This window comes from Phoenix dactylifera, unplaced genomic scaffold (assembly GCF_009389715.1).
Source record: "Phoenix dactylifera cultivar Barhee BC4 unplaced genomic scaffold, palm_55x_up_171113_PBpolish2nd_filt_p 000026F, whole genome shotgun sequence".
Taxonomy (NCBI): Eukaryota; Viridiplantae; Streptophyta; class Magnoliopsida; order Arecales; family Arecaceae; genus Phoenix; species Phoenix dactylifera.
In genome coordinates, this window is record NW_024067667.1 from 3,189,177 (window position 1) to 3,210,690 (window position 21,514).

The following is a 21,514-nucleotide window of genomic DNA, read 5'->3' on the forward strand; positions in this document are numbered from 1 at the left end:
TGGTGGTGGTTTGTAAGAGAAGTGAAATCACTAGGTGTTGAGAAAAAATTTCTGATAATATTTACACTGGATTAATGTATTTGGAGATCATGAACAACATATTAACAAATCGTTAAACTATCTGTTGTATAATTTTTGTTTGATTCCACGCTTGAGTGTAATATGGAAAGTCATTTGTTCAACAAAGAAACTGTAAATAAATAAATAATCTTTTCAGCAAATTGAAGAATAGGCTCATTTGTAAGTCTTCAAATTGTGCATACTTCTGATTGCCAATACTTCTGATTGTGAATTAGTAGAAGAAAGCATTTACACTAAATGGCCATAAGTTCACTCTTTGGTAATAGTTTGTAAAAGAAGTGAAATCACTAGGTGTTGAGAAAAAATTCTGATAATATTTACACTGGATTAATTTATTTGGAGATCATGAACAACATATATATTAACCAAACGTAAAACTATCTGTGGTATAATTTTTGTTGATTCCACACTTGAGTGTAATATGGAAAGTCATTTGTTCAACAAAGAAACTGTAAATAAATAAATAAATAAATAAATAAAATCTTTTCAGCAAATTGAAGAATAGGCCCATTTGTAAGTCTTCAAATTGTGAATACTTCTGATTGTGAATTAGCAGAAGAAAGCATTTACATCCAGCATCATTACAATCAGCACTTGGTAAATGTGTAATGCACCGAAGGAAAGGGGAAGATAAAAATAGGAAACTTGCAGATGCTTAACCTGCCTTTCAGATAACATATCTGCTGCCTTAATTAATAGGAAACTTGATGCAGCCAATCCTCTAATTTGAATAACTAACTTTCCTTAATGAGGTAAGATAGGCACTCCAGGAAATTATTTCCAAATCCATATCAACATGTTCCTTGGTAGTTAGATGAGGTAACAAGTCGAATTTGCTATGTGCACATGTTAATGAATCATCAATTAGTAGGTCATGTTTAATGCTCCAAAATATCCTGAAAGTATCCTTTCTTCAACTTGAATTTTGTAGAATTATACATCGGCATCCATGGAAGCTAAGATCAAAGGGAATGCATATGTAACCTAATTTTTAATGGACATTAGCTCCAAATTATTCATTTCACTATTCTTTTGCTTACTCCTTCCCTCTCGTCTTGTCTACTCTGCCTCTACAATGGCGCTAACAGAGTATTATAAAATAATTCAGAATCTATGAAACCTTCAAGAGTTACTTATCACATGGATTACACGTTGCAATTTTGCCAATTAAATGTCCTCCTCTCTTTGAAACAAGGGACGCTTCCGATTTTGTGCATGCTTCAAACAATATGGGTGCACATGAGTCGGATCGGATAGTTTTGGAGCTAAATCTGAAACCGAACCTGTTTAAACCGATTCTCTAAAATCGAAACCGAAGCTAAACTGACCATTCTTAGAGGAGATAGAAATAATAGTTTCTAGCGAGAATTGTTAACATGTTACCCGTTTTACGGGTAAAAAGATAATTTCATAATTTTAATTAATTTTTAATTGAAATAAATATAATTTTGGCTGATCACTATGTTATAGGTATTCAAATAAACCTAGTATTTTGTGAGGGCATACATGCAAATATCAATATGGGAGGGTATTTAGGCAAATTTCAATATTTAGGAGAGTATTTATATAAAAATTTAAGACTTTTTTTTTTGTGTGTATACCCTTCTAAGTATATAAAATTGCATAAATATCCTCTTTAAATTTTTATTTGCATATATACCTTTACAAACGTTTATTTTTGCATGCTTACTCATTAAGGGTTTTTCAATCATTTTAAATTTAAACTGCTAACAACTTAATGATGTTAGACGGTATGAGAGCATATGCGACGAGTCTTGAGTCGTGATCTCTGATTACAAAATCTACTCCTCCTCTACCTTCATCCTTAGAAATACTATCATCAAAATTTATTTTAAGAGAACCAAGAGGTGGGCTCCATAGATACAAACCGCCCTAGCAGCGCTGGTAACTTTTGTGGCATGAAGTAATACTCTGTCTACTATTATTCTTTGGTGCACTTTTGTATTCTCGAATATATGTCAAGTATAATAGGCTTGGTGAGAATATTTGATACCTCATTCCTGTGTTCTGGGCCCCGCATAGCGTACTCCCAAACTTTGAGCCGCCGGCGAAAAAAAAAAAAAGACGGATAATCCCGTCTACGTCAGAGTATCCCTCACATATTGAAGCGCCAGTACGCCCTTAGTCGGCCATGAGCAAATGAACATTCCACTCCACTAATCTATTTTGGTGTCGATGGCCTCTTCTCGCCGTCTCCCGCTAACGCCTCACCTCTGCCTCTTCTTCTCCCTTCTGACCTCCAATCTCCTCTCCTCATGCGCGTCGCAGAACCCCTCAAAGGAGATTGGGATCTCCCCTCGCGAGCTCTTGGAATCGGCTCGAGAGCCCGAGTTCTTCGACTGGATGACGAGCATCCGCCGGAGGATCCACCAGCACCCGGAGCTTGGCTTCGAGGAGTACAAGACCAGCGAGCTTATCCGGTCGGAGCTCGATGCCCTCGGGATTGAATACTCTTGGCCGGTCGCCAAGACCGGAATCGTAGCTTCCGTCGGATCCGGCGCTAGCCCTCTCTTCGCTCTCAGGGCAGACATGGATGCTCTCCCGTTGCAGGTATCTCTTATCTCTTTGATTTCGAAATTCTTTATATTCATGCGGGAATTCGTTATTTGGTTGGGTTTGGAGCTTGAGTGGATGAACAAATGAAGAAAAGTTGAGATTTTGATGCAAAATGAAGTAGTAGACTGAAATTACTGCGGATGAAGAGAACATGAAGTATTTCGATGTATCTATTTGATTTCGGAGCTTTTTATTTTGATGATTATTTGGTTATTTGGTGGAATTTTTTGATCTTATGTGGATGGTGTTTTGATCTTAGAAACACTGAAATTGTGCATATGGTTTCTGTCTTACACCGACAGATGATAAAACTAGGCTCGATGATTTCTGCAAGCAACTAATATGTAAGGCTAGGTTACATCCAGAACATATAATGTTTCACATTCCAAGGCATGGTCGTGTTGTTCTTAATAGGTTGTTTCAGTAAATGCCCTTGCAAATCTTGCCCAAACTAGTTATTGGTCGTTTCTTTTAAAGTTCAAAAATTCCTAATCAGGTATGAGATATTCAAAAAATGGTTGGCTAGAACTTTGAATTTCAACTTTGATTGTGGGTCCTCCCAATTTGTCCCTAAAAGAAACAAAATTGAAGATAATATGCAATTCATAATCTCATATGTGCTTCGAAGAAATGTGAAATTTTCAAATTATTTCTACAACCATCCCTCAACACATGGTTCAGCAATTAGGTCACCCCATTTATCTTTAACTTGAAGTTTCTCATGAGTTAAATTTTTTTTGAATTGAATGTTTTTATCAACTTACTTTCAGAAAAACCAAAATTTGTATAAAGAAGCTCTTAAATATTTTCCAACAATACCTTATCTTGTTCTGACCTGCACTATACTCCACTTCAATTTTTGGTGTATTATTGCTGCTTTAGTACCATATGAACTCAATAAAAATTAATAAGATGTAATTAAAGAAGGTAAGGAATATATTCTAGAATTCACTCAGTTGTACAAAAAATACTGTTTAAAGTTAATCTAGTTTTTCTAGTCAATAATAAATCAACATTAAATCCTAGAATTTGTGATATATATAAATTGGAAACTCTTGAGAGAACTTTTTGATAACTTTCAATCTCAACAAAATTATTTAGAGGCTCATGCTTTGATGGAAGCTTGGAAGACTAGCTACAGCAAAGTACCTACTTTGCTTCTTTAGTGTTTTCTTAAAATAAATTAACAAGATTATTCAAAAAACTTAGTAACCTCAATGGAATAAATTTAGTTAGTGAAATATATTAGACCTTTGGACTTCATTCTTAATTAATAATCCTTCTCAATTTAGACCTTACAGGAAGTTTGGATGCTTCCATGAATTATCCCTGGAATTAACCAACAATAGACCATTGAGAGAGGGGTGTAAACGGTAGGGGAGAATGAGCAATCCTGAAAAATGGGGATCCTGCAAATTTCCTTTCAAAAGGGACTCATAATTTCCATTTTTCCAGGATACTCTGATCGGAAGTACCATGAGTGGTTTTCTTTTTTCTGATCACTCGTGTATCTCTCAGTTTGGTAAAATTGGTTTTATCCATGGAACAAAATATCTGGGAAGTCAAGCAGGCCCTACAAGTCCAAGTTACACCATGACAGCAATGCTACCAGTCTTTTTATAAACACTTGCATGCAGATGGCTAATGAGGGCATGATGATCTACCAGGAGAAGTCTATTGATGGTGCTGTGAATTTTCCATTTTATGGATCTAAACTGTTTTAACTCTTAAGAGCAGCTGATTGATTATCTACTAATTGACAGCTTTTCAAATCCTCTTATAGGTTTCCATGACAAGGGTAGAATATGTTGGTTCAAGCACATATTTCCAAAATATTCCCTATGTACTACTGAGATTTAAAATATACAAGTTTTTGTCCATTGTAAAAGAATCTCTGATGTCTTGAATACCTTTGATTTCTTAACTAAGTAGACCTTCGTGATGAGATGACTTGATTTCAAGCAAGTTTTTTTGCAGAGCAACACTAATGACTGAATGGATTGTTTATTTATACTCTTAGTATTAAACTGGGGTTTTATTTTTTTTAATTTTATTTTAAGTTTTGTTCAACCTTTTCCTAGCACCATTCTTCAAGAGTATACTAGTAACAAGTTTCTAATTACTTTATCTTGACCTTTTGGAAGGAGCTGGTAGACTGGGAGTACAGGAGCAAGCAAAGTGGAAAAATGCATGCCTGTGGTCATGATGCTCATGTGACAATGCTCCTAGGTGCTGCTAGGTTGCTTCAACATCATAAAAACAAATTGAAGGTACAGTTGTAACCGGTAGTCTCTATAAGTTCCAAAAGTTAGTTCAATATAATAATGCTGTAATCCAGCTTAATACCTCTATGTTGTTTAGAGATTATGTTATACGGTTTGGTGAGTTTCACTCTTAAGCTTGAATTTAGTTCTGGAATGTTGTAATTGCTTGATGCTTACTTGTTTAGTGGCAGGAAATTTCTACCTAGGGTATGGTACCCACTGTCTTTCCGAAATCTTCCCAAAATCTTGAAACTATGCTTGCTTCCTAAGCGCTTCCTTACTATGTCTTTTTTAAAATATTTGTTTCTCTGCACCTGTGCTGACTCCTGCTTCTGCACCTGCACTGACCCCCGATTCTGCACCCACTTCTGATTCTGGCAACTAAGATTTGATGGCATGCAGGGCTTGCATTTTTTTTTGTTCACATTCTCATCTTCTTGTTGTTTAGCTAGTTATTATTTATGTTGTTTTCTTTTTTCCCCCTTTCTAAGGGAACCGTGAAGCTCGTTTTCCAACCAGCCGAAGAGGGTCAAGCTGGTGCTTATCACATGTTGCAAGAGGGTGCTTTGGAGGATGTGCAGGCCATCTTTTGTATCCATGTTGAGCCTAGTCTTTCAACTGGAGCCATTGCGTCAAGACCTGGACCTCTGCTTGCAGCATCTGGTCGTTTTACAGCAACAATTAAAGGAAAAGGTGGGCATGCAGCTTTCCCGCACAAAACCATAGATCCAGTTCTTCCTGCATCCTTTGCAATCCTCAGCCTTCAACAACTCGTATCTCGAGAGTCAGATCCTCTTGAAAGTAGAGTAAGCCCTCTTTCTTTTGAGCTAATTATATTGGATCTCTTTTCTGTTGAATGAGGAATATCCTTTTTTTTTTCACATGTAACTGTTAATGGCTCATTGTATTTGGTGATTTTATGGTATGCAGCGTTTAGAAGTCCGTTAGTGTTGTGGAAATCTTTTTGCAATAGCGCACTGCATTCCTATGATGAGTAGAGAGCTATCATTACCCAGGCATTTACAACCTTTTCTTTGCGCATTCCATTATCATATAAGAGAAAACCACCCAAGTGTTGCTCATACTCCTTTGAGTCTTATCTATTTGTTCAGGTTGAGAAATCACTAGTTCAGAAATGACCACGGTGATAAGAGAAACTGAATACCAGTATGCTCTGGAGCCCGTTACCACTACCCCAAAGGTACACTAGAGAAATGTTGCACTAACGGCACAGAGAGGTTGCTAGATCTTGATTCTTCTGCGGGTTGATTTCTATGTCCAGGAGAGAAATTACTGATTGATGCATGGGGTCTAAAAACGATATATAGGTTTGGCTATCCCTCGGAATCTAACTAACGATCGTCATGGAGAACTGGATAGCTGGCTTGTGAGCAAGTACAGTGCAACTTAGACCTTAATGGACGAGAGGCTCTTTCTTATTCTCGAATCCCCTGCTCTTAGAGGCTCGTACAAAGAAGAAAAGAAGTTCCATGCCATGGCACTTGCCTTCCCTTGCTCTTACTAATACTAACGTGCAATCATTCCCTCCCTCACATGCATTTGCAACAGATTCTAACTAAGACCGGTAATCCCTGGCCATTCTCGGCATCTTCACTAGTTTCCCCTCTTCTAGGGTCATCTATTTTTCACTGCTGAGTTGCTTTCGGACATTACCTAAGGCAAGGGGATTAGTTCATAATGGCCAGGCGGGTTTTATACGGATTCTTGGGCCTCTCCCTTAGCCTCCAGATTTTCTGCCTTTGCAGTTTTCAAACTATCCTTATCTTGATTAATGATATCCAGGTTGAAGAATGCTTTTCGTCGGTGATATCCCCAAACCATCTGGAATCTCCCTTTGCAGCTTCCAGCTCTGGAACCTGCTATAGAGGAAGTTGAACAACTCTTGCAGCTGATTCAGCTCCAGTCCTTTCTCACGAATTTGATGTGGGCTCAAATAGCCAAGATTCATCAAATGCAAAACAAAAGGGACATTCCAGTGATGACGACTCTTCCCCAGACATTACCTTTCTGCTCTCAGGTACTTTGTCCTAGAATGGGGTTTGTCTTCCCTCAATATAAATTACTGGGCTAGGTCAGTGGAGAAAGAAATTACAGAATGGCTTTGACTTGTCGCAGAAAGATAGGCTGTCTTTGTTCCGGAGGCACATACCTAAAAAAGGGTGCCAGCCCTATAGCACAAGCTGGGGTATCTTACTCGGAATGGAAAGAAGTAGCCTACGATAGACGACAGTACTAATTATGAAGCAGACTTCAAAGCCTAGGATTGGGAATAGACAGTTTCTACTTGAAAGCCAGTGTACCGAAAGCAAGTGAGGGAACTAACAAAGTAAGTAGGAGCTATAGAATGAAACTTGTCACAACTCATCCGTTGATTCTTCAACATCAGTCGGTTCGGACCTCCACTTAGTTTCACCCAAAGCTTCATCCTGGTCATGGATAGATCACCCAGGTTTGGATCCATAAGCAGTGACAATCGTCGTGATTTTTAGATAGGAGAACTATAATGAGGAGGACGATAGACCCACTCACGATCTACTAAAAGGAAAGTTGCTTTATTGCTTCGAATCCAATTCGTGAGATGGCCTCACTTAGTGAAATTGGATACTAAGTTGTTTCTTCCTTAGCCAAATCTTGGCTCCTTTCCTATCGTATCACCCACTTCAATCAATCCGGCCTTCGTAACTTGGTAAATCTTAAACCAAGCCCGCGTTGTAGTGAACCTGGGGACTAATTCCCGTTTTGTCCGACATTCTATTTACTAAACTCAATAACCCCTTATTCTTTGATCGGAGATTATGTTGTTTTCACTTCTATCACTTCTAAGAATAGAATCATAGGTAATAATAGCGAATATTGTATGATTGGTGTGAGGACAGATAGTTCGAACAAGAAGGTTTGTACTGGTCTAGTGGCAACAACAAGATTTAGATGTCGGATTGTTGTTATAAGGAATGAACGTTCCAAGAGAGCGAAACCGGTGGAAAGGAGGATATGCAATTGTTTACACACGTCAAGATGTATATACTCAAAAAATTTTGAGGAATAGCAAGACCGGCCTTGCCATTGCTTATTAGGGCGGCCGTTTGGTCACCTATGATACTAGGAAAAAGGGTGGTCCCTATCAATCCTTTGATAGGAATAGCCTTTATCTTCTCTGCCCTTTTTGTCTTTGCTGCTTGTGAAGGAATCGGTTAGCCCTCGTAAAGCATTTATCCCTCATTACGCTGACAATAGGTGTGATTTGAAGGATATGCATCTCCTCGTTGCAGCCTCTAAAGCTAGTGAAAAAAGAGAGGTAGTGTTAACTAAGCATCAATCCTTAATCCGAAAATCGTAGATCTACGCCTTCTTTAGTCTAGGCCTATCTGTGCCCCCGGATGTAGGTACCCGCTTGGGTGCTGAACCGAGTGACCAAAGTGACGATAAATAAAAAAAGAAGGAAGTTTTGGGTTTATTCCAAAATGCAGGTTCGAGTCCTGCTCGTAACTTGTGTATATCAATCCATTCATTAATTTTTTTTAATAATGAAGTCCACGTTTTTCTTGGGTCAAACTCTCCTCTATCTTAACATTGGGCACGCCCAAGGTGATCTTCAATCCCTGGCTGCCATCCAACAAGTTTTCCAAGAGTTCGAAGCTCTATCTGGCCTCTTTATTAGCCAAGAAAAAAAGAGTAAGCTTGACTTTCACCGGGCCACCGTCTTTCTTTTTTCTATCTCGTTGTTAAAGTGCTCCTACCGAAGTTGCTGCGTCTACCTGTTTCCCTATTCCCGTCGTTGTTGCTGCTTGCGGGACTATTGTATATATTTATATAGTTATAATACTAAGCCCTTATGAATTAGGGCCAGGGAAATGGTTTTATATGCAATTTCTTAGTCCTAAAACGAATCTACGTATTAACAAGGTGTTTAATCATCAAACGAGGAGAAAGTGCTTTCTATTTTCTTTAACAGGTCGAACCCTCTCTGAAGATCTTGAGGGAAGAACAAAATATGGGGAACAAGAACTCGGTAAAGGAGATTCTTTAGAAAAATGTTTGAGTATAGTATTTTTCGATAGGACAGGACTTTGCTTCGACTTCAGTCAACACGCTTCAAATAGCTCTGGTCACTTTCAAGACCCATCTATTTCCTATCTTCAGATTGGTACCCTCCGCTCTGGTACCCGGCTAAGGTCCCGCCCCGAATCTTATCAGCAAAGTCCACTTAGGGCCAGCCAGATGGATATACCCATTCTCATAGGTCTTGGCCAAAAAACAAGTAGCATCGGAGAAAGGTGAAAGAGGGGTTCTCAAACGGCGAAGCCTTGCCTCTTACCCGGTATTGAATGCCCTCCCTTAGAGATGGCATCCAATACCTGTCCTCCTCTTCTATTTATGGAACGTTCCCCCCCAACCCCCTCGGGGGGAGTGGTCACAAGTATTAATAAAAAAGTATTCATTTCGTTCGGCTTTGAAAGCCTCACTTTTGCCTACCACTCACGCCATCTTCCAAGCAATTCATTCTTCTCGGCTGCCTTTAAGGCCGCACCCCCCGATGGATCCTGGATAGCCCCAGCGCGGAAAGAACATGAACGCATCCGTTTTCTTTCTGTTTGGATGGCTAGTGGCGTTTTTATCTCTCTCTTGGCTTTACCTTTTTTTAAAAGTATGTATGTGCGTAGTTCAAGTTTTCGCCCGATTCACCAAGGAGTATTTTGGTTGCTTTTGGCGGATCGCTTACTATTAGGTTGGATTGGATGTCAACCTGTGGAGGCACCATTTGTGACTATTGGACAAATTCTCTCGGCTTAACTTCACTTGCGTTCGGTTTCCCTTGTGACTATGGGAATGATGGAATAAGCTCTAATAATAATAAGTAATCATTGTAGGGATATGAGAAGAACTGACCAAATTTCCTTGTGCATCCTCAAGCTCCTTGATAAAGGTGGATGATCGGTCAGCCTGGGTAGACGACACGAGGAAAGAATAAATAACAAAACAGTGGAGTAAAGTATCGAGACGTCCAATCAAGGTTCTCATGCTTAAATGGCCAAAGGTGGGAGGCCGTTAAAGGAGATAATAACTCCTGGGCCTCTTTGCCCCAAATCCCGGTCTTTTATAAAGTAGCACGTTCTCGGATATCCTTGTAGAAGGTGCGTAGCATTTAGGCCACGGTAGCAAGTGTTCTGTAAGGAGCTGGGGACTAATTTCCGTTTTGTCGACCCTCATTAGCAACCCCATTGAGTGGTTTAACCTTAACTCTTCCTTACTCAATAGCAGGAGCAAAATAACATAAATAAAAAGAGGTGTCAGAGCTGGCTGACAGTTAACAATTCTGCGCAGACAGACAGCAAGGCATTTATCTCCTGGTTTATAACGTTGACAAAACCTCGCCTTTTTTTATGCTTGTCTACTTTGCGAATGAGAATGAGTACATGCTGCTCAATGCCCTTGTCCTGGCCTTCCTTATCTATGAGTCCTGTGCCTTTCCTCGTCCCTCAAATCTGAGGTTATGATAGAACTTTTATCACTCGAGATGACGACTCCCTGTGGAGCCTGGTCGCCCACAAAAGATAGCCGAGCATGGAAACTCTTCTTCTTTATCGAATACCTAATTGATTGAGAGACGAACGAGATAGATTCTATTAAGCACAAGCGCTTGCCTAGAGTAGGATTGGCTCCAACCGGATTAGAAAAAGCCTATCTCTGCAGCAGTTGCATGGCAAGGGCAAGGGCTGTTGTGATTCAACGGTTTAGAGCATTACCCAGATAGCTAGTAAGCTCCTAGTGCATATTACGGAATATAGCTGCTATGAACTAGTTGTAGGTAGGGATGCGTATATACCCTCACCCTCTATACCAGTAAATGATTATGTCCCCTGGGATCTTACCAAGGTTTGCCGTCTCGGTACCGGACCCCATACCGGTACCATCCTAGTATAGTATCGATAGGCAGTATGATACGAGATGGTGAGGCATACCGAATATTGGTACAGTATGAGACTGCATACCGATTCGGTACTAGTATAGTACGGTACGCCCAGTATGGCAAACCTTGTATCAAACCATTGTATAATTGTCAACAATCAAAATTTATTCTGCTCTTGGTCACAAGGATCTTAAAATAGTTGAGGCACAACTTTGAACACATGTTGCGGATTTACTTCTATGGTACTCACACTTTAACATGAATCTTCTTGGTTGAATACATAGGGAATAAACATTACTAAGAAAAGCTATGGTAATTGTACATAAATTGGGAAATGCTAGAACCATTGTAATTCTTTACTGACATCAACCTCACCGAGATACCTTACCCTGACATTTGCAGCCTTTTATTTGTGCATTCCATTACCTTTGATCATATAATAGACAGCCACCCAAGTGTTGCTGATACTCCTTTGAGTAGTTTAGCTTATCTTACCATTGCATAATTGTAAACAATCAAAGTTCACTATGCTCTTGGTTGTAAGGATCTTAAATAGTTATGAGGCACTGGTACCCAAAAAAAAAAAATGGTTATGATGCACAACTGTGCACACTTATTATGGATTTATTTCTGTGGTACTCAAAGTTTAACATGAATCTTATAGGTTGACACTCAGGGAAGACACATTACCAAGAAAGGCTAAAGTAGCTGTACATAAATTGGGAAATGCTGGAAACCTTGAAATTCTTTATAGACATCAAGCTCACTGAGATTTCAGCTATCAGTGCGATGCTTTCCTTGCAGGGTCTGCAAATGCAAATAAAAGTATACTTGATCATACCATATTCCTGCCAAGTGCCAACTGAGAATTAAAATATTTTGTTACATGACAAGCCAGAGAACAGCGAAGGGATAAGATTTCTAATAATATTCTCTTGATGATGTCAATATGCTGTTCTGTCATACATGTCAAAATTATGATTAATGAAATACATCTAGTAACATTTTCTTTATCTTCATGTTGATCTTCTTTTTGCTTGCATAACGGAAGATCAAGTAAAAAAAGCCTGTCTTCTTAGATACTTTGTATGAAATTGAATAGTGCATAGGATGCCTTTGAGGTCTATAGGAAGTGTAACAAATTTTCATTTGAAGCACAATGAATTCATTATTCTGTAGCATCTACTTTCAGGATTATAATTAGGAAAAACTTTTTCTTTACTAAATTTTATTTTATAACCATGGCCTAACTTACAACATCCTAGTATGCCATAACCATATCTGTTTAGCTTGGTTTGATTATTTTTTGTTATGGCTACCTTTGTGTTATTGCAAGCTTTTTCAATATTGTCCATCCATGCTACTTTAAGTCTACCCCTTCTCTTTCTAAATCCTTCATCATAGCTTCCATTCTCTCTCCTTTCTAAGGCCTCCTACGATTTTAGTTATACATGTCCATTCTATGTAAATCAGTTCCTCCATTACCTAATCCTCAATTGATATAATTTCTCTGTCTCCGTAAATATTTATATGTTCTTCACTCTATTCTTCACTCTATTCCTCCATTACCATATTCCATTTTAGGATAGCAATTCTAGTACATTCATCTTATGTTCACTATTAGCCAACATTTTTAGCCGTTCAACTTTTTGGGTCTAAGTAACAGCAACAATGAATCCATCGGACTACAAGAAAAGCTATATCATCTTCAAGATGGAGAGAGGTAGCGCGATTGAGAGACGCCGGGTTTGAGAGAGGCAAACATTGCAAATGCCTATCCATGCCTTTTAGTGGTTGGATAGGGTTCTTGAGAGTTGCCTTCGCCTTCTGGTTTCGATTAGCAATCTTCAAGGTCCTCAATGTGAAAGGTCTGTCTGTAAGTGGCAGACAATTTGGCCATAAGCAAAATCATGATTCCCATTAGAGGAAGCGGATGGATGGACCAAAGGTTCTAGAGGTAAGAAAGGCCCACCTAACCAGAGGCTCCCTTATAGTGACGTTTGCACCATCGTACCATAGGGGAGGCTAATTTCTGGCCACACTTCGATGTAGCGCCCCAATGAGAAGCATGGTCAGGATCAAGATGATACTCCGTGGCTATACTAATATCATTCAAGGGATCTGCTGACACCACCAAGATCTCTTATGGAGATATGGTGCAACATGCCAAGCCACATGCTATAGATTTGTCTAGCCCTTGTGATCAGAACAGGGTTGAGAGCATTCTCACTTATTTAAGCTTCCTTGGAGTAGGTGAACTAGTGCAAAACACATTGTTTTGGATGTGGTGAGATTTGTGGCAAAAAACTCTAGTCCCAGAACTTTGTTAGGTGCCTTTGTTGTGGTTTCCTTGGCCATTGCTGGTGTAGGTGCAAGTTAACCCTGAAAATGCCTAACTAGGACACTCTTGCCTAATTGGAGTGAAGCATTGCCCGCATTATCCCTGACGAGGGGATAAGGGACTGCTATGATATTCCGAAGAACAAGGCCAACATCTTGGTTATATGATCAAGATTAAAGGAGGTGGAATTCACCGGACTCCTAAACTAGGAGGGAGAGGGAAAATGGAATAGGAACACCAAGGAGCTGGTATATGGATCCATACTAGTCTAGTTCCCCGATCAAAGGCTTATCTTCAAGATGATGGAGAGGGCCCCCATCAACCTTCCCCCCATCTTCAAGTTTCCCACTTGTGTGGAGGAGATATTGGGGTATCTTATCTGCACCAGCACCGAGCCAAGCTCATTCTTAAGGGAGTCTCGCTCAAGTACTGGAATTATGAATCCATCTCAACCTCTGTCAGCAATTTCATTTTTCTAAAAAATACAGACAAGGGATGTGAGAAATGGAAGGAACTAAATAGCTACAGCATTATCGCCTCTCGTTGCTTACTAGCCATTTTCCCTAGGGTCGTGGACCTAGTCATGAGGACTTTAGATACACGGTGATGTTGACCATTTGCAATGCCTTCTAGCTAGGGGATGGATAGCCGCCTTCACCCCTCATTGGAGGATGATCATGACCTTTGAAATTGGAGTTGGACATTGGCTCCGATCTTTGGACGAAACCTCACCCAATGGAGATGATCGGCTCTAGCAACAACCTAGGAGGTAACAAAGGCAAGCAATCGATATTGAATCGCTGTGTACACCAGTGCAGCTCTCTTTGTCCAATGAAGTAGGAACCCAAAAAGCAACACTCTTCAGCAAGGAACTACAACCAAGGAAGATGTTAGTGGTCTAGAAGCTAGAGTCGAGTTGGGCCCAATTTGGTTCTTGACTTAATAGGGTTAGATCGAACCAAAAATCGCTCTGTGCTTAGAGGTATGATGATCACTGCCCTACCAAGGCCCTCACTTTTATTGTTTGAACCTTGGTCCCAACTCCAATGATAAACGGATAGGACTGTGATGAGCTGTTGATTAAAACAGACGAGGCCTCATCAACAATTGATTTGAAAGGGTTCCCGCCCTCAAGGGATCCCGTGGTGCAGCTGAGCCTAGCTTGTCATATTGTAGCCTAAGAAGAGGGGCATGAATGACCATTACCATCATAAGAGATAGAGGACAGTGTGGACTAGTTGACTTAGGCAAGAGTTGGATTGTCCTATCCAAGGTTCTAGAAAGTAAGGAATACCAATCTCTGGCAGGTTACAAATGCATGGCTGCTGGACAAGGTAGGTGTTGAGTGTGTCTCGGCTTTGTAGTTCGCCAAAAATTGTACAAAGACATGGGCCCTCTAGGAAGCATCTAAAGTGCCCATTCTCCAGAGAATGGATCAAGATTCATCTTAGTTTGCATTTGGACTATGGAAGCCCTGACAGAGGAAGATATCATCAACATTTGATGTAAGTGTAAGGTGACCTCACTAATTCAGCAACCCAAGTGAATTTAATGACTGAACCATCAATATCCATGGAGGTCCGTATGGATTGGAGCCTCAGATTGCCAAATGATTGATCAGGCTACCTCCCCATTTTGGAGCCCTGCCATTGAGGTGGGACGTTTTGCCAGGCCTTAGGAGTGGCTAAAAGGGTCTTTATGCTGGTTTTTTGTTTGACTTGTTTGGGAGTTAGTCTTGTTTATTTTGCTATTTTTTGAGAGTTTGATGGCGGGACATTGGCGTTGGCTTCGCCAGTGCCTTGTCTTAGATCTTTATGTTGTGGAGAGGGTCAACCTTGTAATGGGCTTTGTCTTCACTTAGTAGTGGTAATTGCTTTGGCATGTGTTTCTTATGTTTCTCTACCTAGAGAGTTCTAGTGGTATGTTTTTCTTTCCTTTCTCTATAGCATTAAAGATGACTGGCTCTGTTTTCCCTGTGGGGCATCTGAACGTAGCCTCGAAATAGCCTTAAGTCCTGAGTTTTCCCACTCCCATAGATGAGCTATCTATCATGGAACATTAGGGGTCTAGGGAGCACCACCACCAAGTTACCATTCAGGACTCCAGCTGCTCGATCATTGGCCTCCAAGACACTAAAGTGTTGAACCTATCCCCATGGTTCTTTAAAATTCCTTGGCTCAACGAATGGTGGATGAATGGACCAAATTGCCGGCTTTTGGAGAATCAAGAGGTATCCTACTGGGTTGGGATTTTGCTGTGCTAAAGGCCTCAAGCACCACCATCGGTTGTTTCTCCATCATGGTCACCCTAGCTCGCCACCTTGACAACTCCACTTCGGCTTTTATTGTAGTGGTTGGACCGGTTAATAGAGACTTGAAGGAGGCTTTATGGGATGAACTCAGATATGTGAGGAATCCTTTTGCAATCCCCTGGATTATCACTGACATCTTCAATGCCACCCTTTATGGATCTAACCAGAATAACAATCATAACTGTCGAGTAGACTAGGAACAATTTAGTAAGCTAGTGCAGGATCTTGAGCTCATGGACATATCTCTAGTCAGTGCATCTTTCACATGGTCTAGCAAGTAGGAAGGTGTAGTACTTACAAGACTGGACAGATTTGTGGTTTCAACAGACTTTGAATCTGAATTCCGGCTCTGTAGCCAAGATGTTTTCTTAAATATAGCCTCCAACTATGCTTATATCAGGCTCACTGGAATATTAGCTCAAGCTTTACTAGGCTACCATCAACAATTCAAATTTGAATCCATATGCCTTCACAACCTAGACTTCCTGAAAGTGATCTTGACCTTATGATGCTGGTGTCTGGATGAGGACCCTATCAGAAGGTTTGCTAATAAATTGTAACGATTTTGATTTCTAAGGACTATCATTGGTAAAGAGGGGGAAATTTGAAAGAGCAAAAGAGGTGTTGGGCCGCAGAGATTCATAAATTGGATGTCCTGGAGGAATCCAGGCCAATCACAGAGGAACAGATACTGGCTCGGGAAAGAGCTCAGATTGCACTCCATCAATTCACCAAGGCAGAAGTGTCTTATCGATGGCAAAGATCTTAGGTGCGGTGGCTTAAGGAAAGGGAATGTAACATGGCATCCCTTAAACATTGTACGAACCTTGTAGCCCTAGATCGTGTGGTGAATTGTCATTTGAGATTCAGAATTACAAGGACTTTCCACTCCCATTACAAGAATATCTTTGGATTTGGCTACACCCGGAAGCTCAGCCATTTGGGAGGAGCTTTATCCCCAACCACTGTCTTCAAAATCTCGACCAGTCCTTTGAAGTTGCAGAGATTTGGAAGGCTATATTCAAACTAGGAGACAAATTCCCAGGCCCGACGGGTTCCCTTTCTCTTTCTATGGAACTTTTGGTCAGTAATTGAGAAGGACATGATCTGATGCGAGCTATATCAGTAGATCCCTCAGGGTTTAGTGCTTCAATTCAACTTGGATGGTCTTGATACCAAGGAGGGATCAACTAGGGAGGGCGACCGTCGTCCAGTCAGTCTACTTACTAGAGTGCATAAATCTTGACTACTATTCTGGCCAGAGCTGAAGAAAGAGAGCTGATTGTAGGTCTGGGACCAAGTGCTTTGTCCTCTTCTATTCGCTACCTTCAGTACTGTGGTTGACTAAAATCTGTCTGTATTACATAACCTTCTTTCTATTACTTATTGCTCTTCTTATTCATCTCTTTCAGTTGGAACATTCCTATCCACCTTCTTTCTCTCAGTATCATTTATTGGTAAAAAGAGTTAGAACTACAAGGTTTACATTTCTGCCACTTCACCTGAATAAAAAGAAGGCTGACAAGCGGATACTAAGATTACAATGTCATAAGGTTTCACGGACACTATTCTGTTCCATCGGATGAGCTCAGACCAGATCATTGCATTGAAGTTGATATTGCTAGCTTTTTATCTCTGCTCTCCTCTTCAAATCAACTTCAACAAATCCAAGGTGGTGCGCACGATATTAGTAGTGAATGTGTGATGCAGCTTGCTGAAATTCTTGGATGCAGGATTGCCAGCTTCACTCTCCAATACCTTTGGCTCCCTTTAGGCTTTTGCAGTCTTACTAAAAGCCACTGGCTTCCCCTGATTCATAAGGTGCAGTAGGGGCTTTCAGGGTAGAAGGTCAAATTGCTGTCAGCTGGTGGCAGGTTAACCCTCAGTGTACTGGATAAGCATCTACTGGCTGCCTTAGTGTGTGGTGGACAAGCTTGAACCACACAAAGCATCATTCTTTTGGAAGTGGCGTGACCTTGGGCGTGGGATACACTGTATCAACTGGCGGGGAGTATGCAAGAGCCAAGCAGGAGGTTTAGGGGTCCTAGATGTGAAAAACTTTAATAAGGCACTATTATGCATATGGTGGTGGAAAACAGTAAGCCCAGGGAGAGGCCTTTATAAAGGCTTAATACTGGTCATATTCACCCTGATCAATTACCTAGGAACTTTCTTACCATGCTTCGAACACATGGATCATAGATGTGAAGCAGTCTTGAATGTGTGAAAGATTTACTTGTTGTGGGCTTGCACTGAGTTCTGGTTAATGGAAAGGATGTCTGCTTTTTGACTGACAGCTGAGTCTCCGAGATCAGCTTGCAGAGTCTTCTCACTCTATTAGCAGCAGCCTCTGTGGATATGAATGAACCTGTTAGCAATTACTCGGATGGACAAAGTTGGCATCTACATCTGCAACAACCGGTCATGGATGACATGGTGGTTAGATCTGATTGTTATACCAGCTACTCTGGGATAGACAGGTCTTAAACTGGGACCATCGTGCAATTTGGAAACACAAAGGTAAAGGTGCCTTCTTGATAAACTCCACTTATGGAAACATCAGCATGGGAGGGCCAAGTTTTGCTCCGGCTAAGTGTCTCTGGAATGCTCGAGTATGATTGAAGGTCAGATTGCTCACTTGGGCCCTTACCCATAATCAGGTCCCAATGAAGGACAACCTTGTGGCAAGGACTGCCAATTGGACTTGATATGTGTGCTTTGTGGAGAACAGGAGACAGTGAACCACATGTTCTTCCAATGTCGTATTGTTACATGTAGTTGGAGCCATTTACTTCGAGGGATGCATGTGAGAAATATAGCACTAGACAGAGAAATGTGCTCCATGGAGAACAGGAGACAGTGAACCACATGTTCTTCCAATGCCATATTGTTACAGGTAGTTGGAGTCATTTACTTTGAGGGATGCATGCGAGAAATAAAGCACTAGACTGAAACGTTCTGGGTGAGATGGAGGACGAAAATTTTGCTGCCACACATCAGCTGGTCTGGGGCTTAATTGCTTCAGCGGTGGTCTGGATATTTGCAAACTCAGAATCACTTTATATTCTGAAATGAACCAGTAGTGCAGGCAAGCTATGGATGCTGCTATATACCACTGTGTCTGACTAGTTCTCCATGTTCAAGGATGATGAGAAGGTTAGGGCAGTTCACGCGCTATAGCAGACCCACTTCCTCCCCCATGCCGGCTCAACCAATCTCCTCCTCCTTAGGCCAACTTAACAATTTTGCCCATTTATGGCTTTTTTCTTCTGTATCTCCTATATTTTCTTTCCTAGTCTCAGCCCCTGTCATTGGCCATGTCTTGGCCACTGACTGGCTAAGTATTGTACCTCTTTCATTTTTTTATTGAAGGTTTTGATCATAATCTGCTGTATAGATATTGGGCATCGGACCGGTTGTCCGGCGGCACGGGTCGGTACGGGCTTGCGCCGTGTTGGGCCGAGCCTGTACCGATATAGTAGAGGAGGTGGGGGAGAGGGCGAACGGGAGAGAAAAAATGAGGGAGAGAAGGGGAAGAGGGAGAGAGGTTGGCAGAGGGTGGCGGAGGCCGGCAGAGGGCCGTCGAAGGCCGGCTCCTGGGCAGTAGGCGGAAGCCGCGGCCTTTTTCCTGTTTTGTTCGAAATAGGGGATCAACTGCTAAAAAAATTCGCTATTTTTAAGTGAGGTCGGAAAATCGCTTGCAGACTTCACTTAAAAATCGCAAAATTAGCTGGCCTCCGCCATCCTTCGCCGGCCTCCCTCCCTCTCTCCCTTTCTCCCTCCCTCGCTCGCTCTCTATTTTCCTCTCTTCCGTCTCTTTCTCCCCCTCCAACAACAGGTTTCATTTCTGTTGCTGGAACTGTCCCAGTCCGCCGCCATGACGGCTCGATACGACCGAAACTGTCCGGTTCGGGACGGTTTCACCGACCCTACTTTTGATTGTCTCCTAACGGTTGTCCGATCTTTTTTCCTAAAAAAGAAGAATTTATTGCTATTTATGAAATTTCCGCTTAAGTTGCCAATAAATACCTTGGTTAAATAACAACCTGAAAGATCCTGTTCACTTCATTGATTCATCACTAATTCTATTTACATATACTTTTTTCCCCATTCTTCTGCATAATAAATTGTAAATGATGAAGTCAATCATTCCGTAGCATCTCTTGTTCATCAATTTTTCTGAGTCTTCAACTTCATTGAAATTATATTGCATATAATTGATTTTGATTATCTTGATTTTGGCCCTTATTTTTTATATTGCTTTTCTCCTGATTTTATTTCAGCACATTACCTTGCCCTCTTCTTATTAATCAATGGTATCTGCCTGTGATAGGCATAGACCATGGAGCATTCTCCTAAACATTATCAGCACATCTATGACGTGTAAATGGATCTTTGGTTTAGTCCCATTATGAATGGAAACACACTTGTGACACAATTACTGCGAATGCTGGTTGCTCATGCTTGTCACCACTCACCATATCTTAGTATTATGTATTCACTTTGCTAGAGAGCCCGGTTGAATCCACTTAAAGTTTTTTTGCAATTTATCATATCACTCTATTTCCTTCACATTGCAGGTTGTTTCAGTTGGGTTCATAAGAGCTGGCGAAGCACCCAACGTTATCCCAGATTCCGTAACTTTTGGCGGCACTTTTCGAAGCATGAAAACAGAAGGCTTCACATACCTCTCAGAAAGGATTAAAGAGGTACGACATGTACCTTATTCCAAGCACAGTTCTTGAGCTTCCCAATCCTACACTAAAATTTAAAACAACTTCTTGAGTTGCAGTACCTGCATTTATTATGAATTATAAGCATGGATTATTTTCGCGCCATCCATCAGATTCTTTTTTTTTTTTCTGACATTGGAGATGAAGCCCTTGAATAATTCAGTTAAAAGTTCAGTTGCTGATCTGCTTACACTTTGCTTAACAGGTTATAGAGACACAGGCTGCTGTCCACCGTTGCACTGCTATGGTAGAATTCATGGAGAACACACGCATACCATATCCTGCAACTGTCAATGATGAAGGGATGTATGCCCATGCAAAGAGGGTGGGGGAGGATCTGGTCAGTGAAGCCAACGTCCGCCATTGCCCACCAACTATGGGAGCGGAGGACTTTAGCTTCTATTCACAAAGGATGCCTAGTGCTTTCTTCTGGCTTGGAATTAAAAACGAAACTCTGGGATCAACCTACCCATTGCACTCTCCTTACTTTTTCTTTGATGAGCAGGCACTACCAATTGGAGCTGCCCTGCATGCTGCTGTTGCCATGGCTTACTTGGATAATCATTCAACAGAAGTTTAAACTGTAATGAAAATTCGGATATACTTTCCATTCAGAATTCAATAGCTTGTAGAAATTAAAATTTGCTAATAGATGTTGTTACTAGTATCATGTGGTCATGGACTTAAATCAGTTGTTAGGTTTGGGCATAATTCCTTTGTGCTCATTATCTCCTGTGCTGCAACTGGAACTTTACAAAAATTGTGATTCTTGCTACTATAATACTCCGTCCATGATCCTTGGTGAGTTCTGATTAGATTGTTTGCTGCTCCCCATTATAATAATAATTCTGTACAGATATCAGATTTTTCCATTCCAATTGTTTAGCTTCTAATTTCCATAAAGAATTACTCTAGTGTTTGTAATCTCTAATTAATTGGAAAATGTCGCAATACAATTTAAGAATCAAGATATGGTTCTGCATATTCCCTGTTTTATTTGGGAAATTATTAGTTTGGCATGGAAAGAACATGCATATTGGGTTTGTAGGTGGGAGAAGTGGTGTCCAGGAGACAGTTGCTAACCCTCTGAATCAAAATCAGCTGCCCTTGTGTCCTCTCTGTTCCCTAATACGAGTTCTTTGTTATTTGACCAAGTCCAGCATGTATTTCTGTCAATTACTGGGGGCATTAGTTAACCTTCAGGCCTTACGTAGGTGAAGAAAGGTGTGGGTCACCATGACCTAAAACACACCCTTGCTGCATATTCTACAAACTGAA

The 21,514-nt window shown here is 40.8% G+C and overlaps 1 protein-coding gene across 1 annotated transcript; it reads left to right on the forward strand.

Moving 5' to 3' along the window:
* The first annotated feature begins 2,184 nt into the window (after positions 1-2,184).
* LOC103713646 (IAA-amino acid hydrolase ILR1-like 3) lies at positions 2,185-21,045 on the forward strand. The gene is made up of 5 exons (XM_008800652.3): positions 2,185-2,652; positions 4,803-4,928; positions 5,414-5,728; positions 20,084-20,212; positions 20,442-21,045. Exons 1-5 carry the CDS (start codon positions 2,278-2,280, stop codon positions 20,814-20,816), a joined length of 1,320 nt encoding a protein of 439 aa, XP_008798874.2. The 5' UTR covers positions 2,185-2,277; the 3' UTR covers positions 20,817-21,045.
* Positions 21,046-21,514: the final 469 nt, after the last annotated feature.